Source organism: Egretta garzetta, unplaced genomic scaffold (assembly GCF_000687185.1).
Source record: "Egretta garzetta isolate BGI_Z169 unplaced genomic scaffold, ASM68718v1 scaffold345, whole genome shotgun sequence".
Classification (NCBI taxonomy): domain Eukaryota; kingdom Metazoa; phylum Chordata; class Aves; order Pelecaniformes; family Ardeidae; genus Egretta; species Egretta garzetta.
Genome location: NW_009259692.1, coordinates 481379 through 482601, shown reverse-complemented (window position 1 = coordinate 482601; position 1223 = coordinate 481379). Strand labels below are relative to the sequence as shown.

Sequence of the window (1223 nt, the reverse complement as noted above, 5' to 3'; positions counted from 1 at the left end):
TGGGGAGGAGGGTGCCTGGTGGTGGTGTGTGGGCTGTGGGTCTGGCCGTGGGCTGCCTGACCTATGTGGGTGCTGCCATAGGTGCTGCACCCCGGCTGGGCTGCTTGAAGGGACCGGGGGCCTGGCAAGCACAGCACCTTGCAGAGCTGCTGGTCACAGGGGAGGAGAAGGGTTTGGTGCTGCCTGAGCACCCAGCTGTCCTGCTTCTTGCCCAACTGGCCTGGCTGCTTTCATCCCCTGGATCCTGGCCCATATCCTCCTCCCCACACCTCGGTCCAGCTCTGCCCGTCAAGGATGATGCTGCTGCTGCGAGCGGGCGGCGGGATAGGCTCCAGCTTCTCGCTTTTGCTGCTGTGCCTCAAAAATGATGGCTGTAGGGCAGACATGGTCCTTTCTCCCTGGCGGTGCGTCAGCTTGCGGGGCTGAAGGGCACTGCTGCTCCTGCAGAGGTGCAGCACCCGTCGTGCTTCAGGAGCCAACCTGGGCAAAGCAAGGAGGGTGTCTGTGCTTAAGGCATCGTGGGTTGCCTCGTCCCAAATCGCCAGTCGGGCTGGGACCGAAGCGGCCGCACGACCGACCTAGCCAATTGCCCCACGGAGCCCTGACGTTTCCTTCCAGCTTTCGCAGCCTGTGCCTGCTCGAGCGCCAGCCTGGGGCTCCTGCGGAGGAGAGCTGGGGAGCGGCCGAGGGGCGAGCCGGGCACGCTAGCAGGGATGCTCTTTTGTCCAGCTGTGATTTCAGACTAAAATCCCTTCGTGCCTTGCTGGGAAGCTGCACATCGTGCAATTTTCGCTCCCCCCAGCGGCTACTGCTCATAAAAGATAATGGCTTCCCATCGCTGCTCCTCGGCAGAGCTGGCCCCGCAACCTGATCCCCTTCTGCCCTCTTTATTTCAACTGCAAAGTCAGAGGTTCGGGCTTCTGGTGACTCCTTGGATGCTAACCCAAAGCTCAGCCCCTTTCTTCCCCCTCCCCAGGCTTCCAGCCCATTCAGTGCTCGTTTGATCAACTTTAGCGATGCTTTAACACGTGTGCTTTGCACGGTGCGGACCTGGAAATGTTTGCTGCAAGCCAAGTTCCCTGGATTTGCAAAATCAGCAAAACGAGGATGGTTTTTCAGGCCCTGGTTTCTAGCAAGTGGCTGGCCCCAGCCTGCTGGGGTGGGAGCGTGGTGTGTTGGAGCCCTGTCGCTCTTCTGTGATAGCTCCCGGAGGTTGTGGAAAC

General features: G+C 60.5%; 1 protein-coding gene across 1 annotated transcript in view; it reads left to right on the top strand.

The window, feature by feature from the left end:
• Positions 1-108, top strand: part of LOC104126334 (RNA-binding protein MEX3D) — a 29478-nt gene extending 29370 nt beyond the window's left edge. The window contains exon 4 of the mRNA XM_035894337.1: positions 82-108. Within this exon, the coding sequence (XP_035750230.1) occupies positions 82-108 (27 nt within the window). The remainder of the gene's footprint in view (positions 1-81) is intronic.
• Positions 109-1223: the final 1115 nt, after the last annotated feature.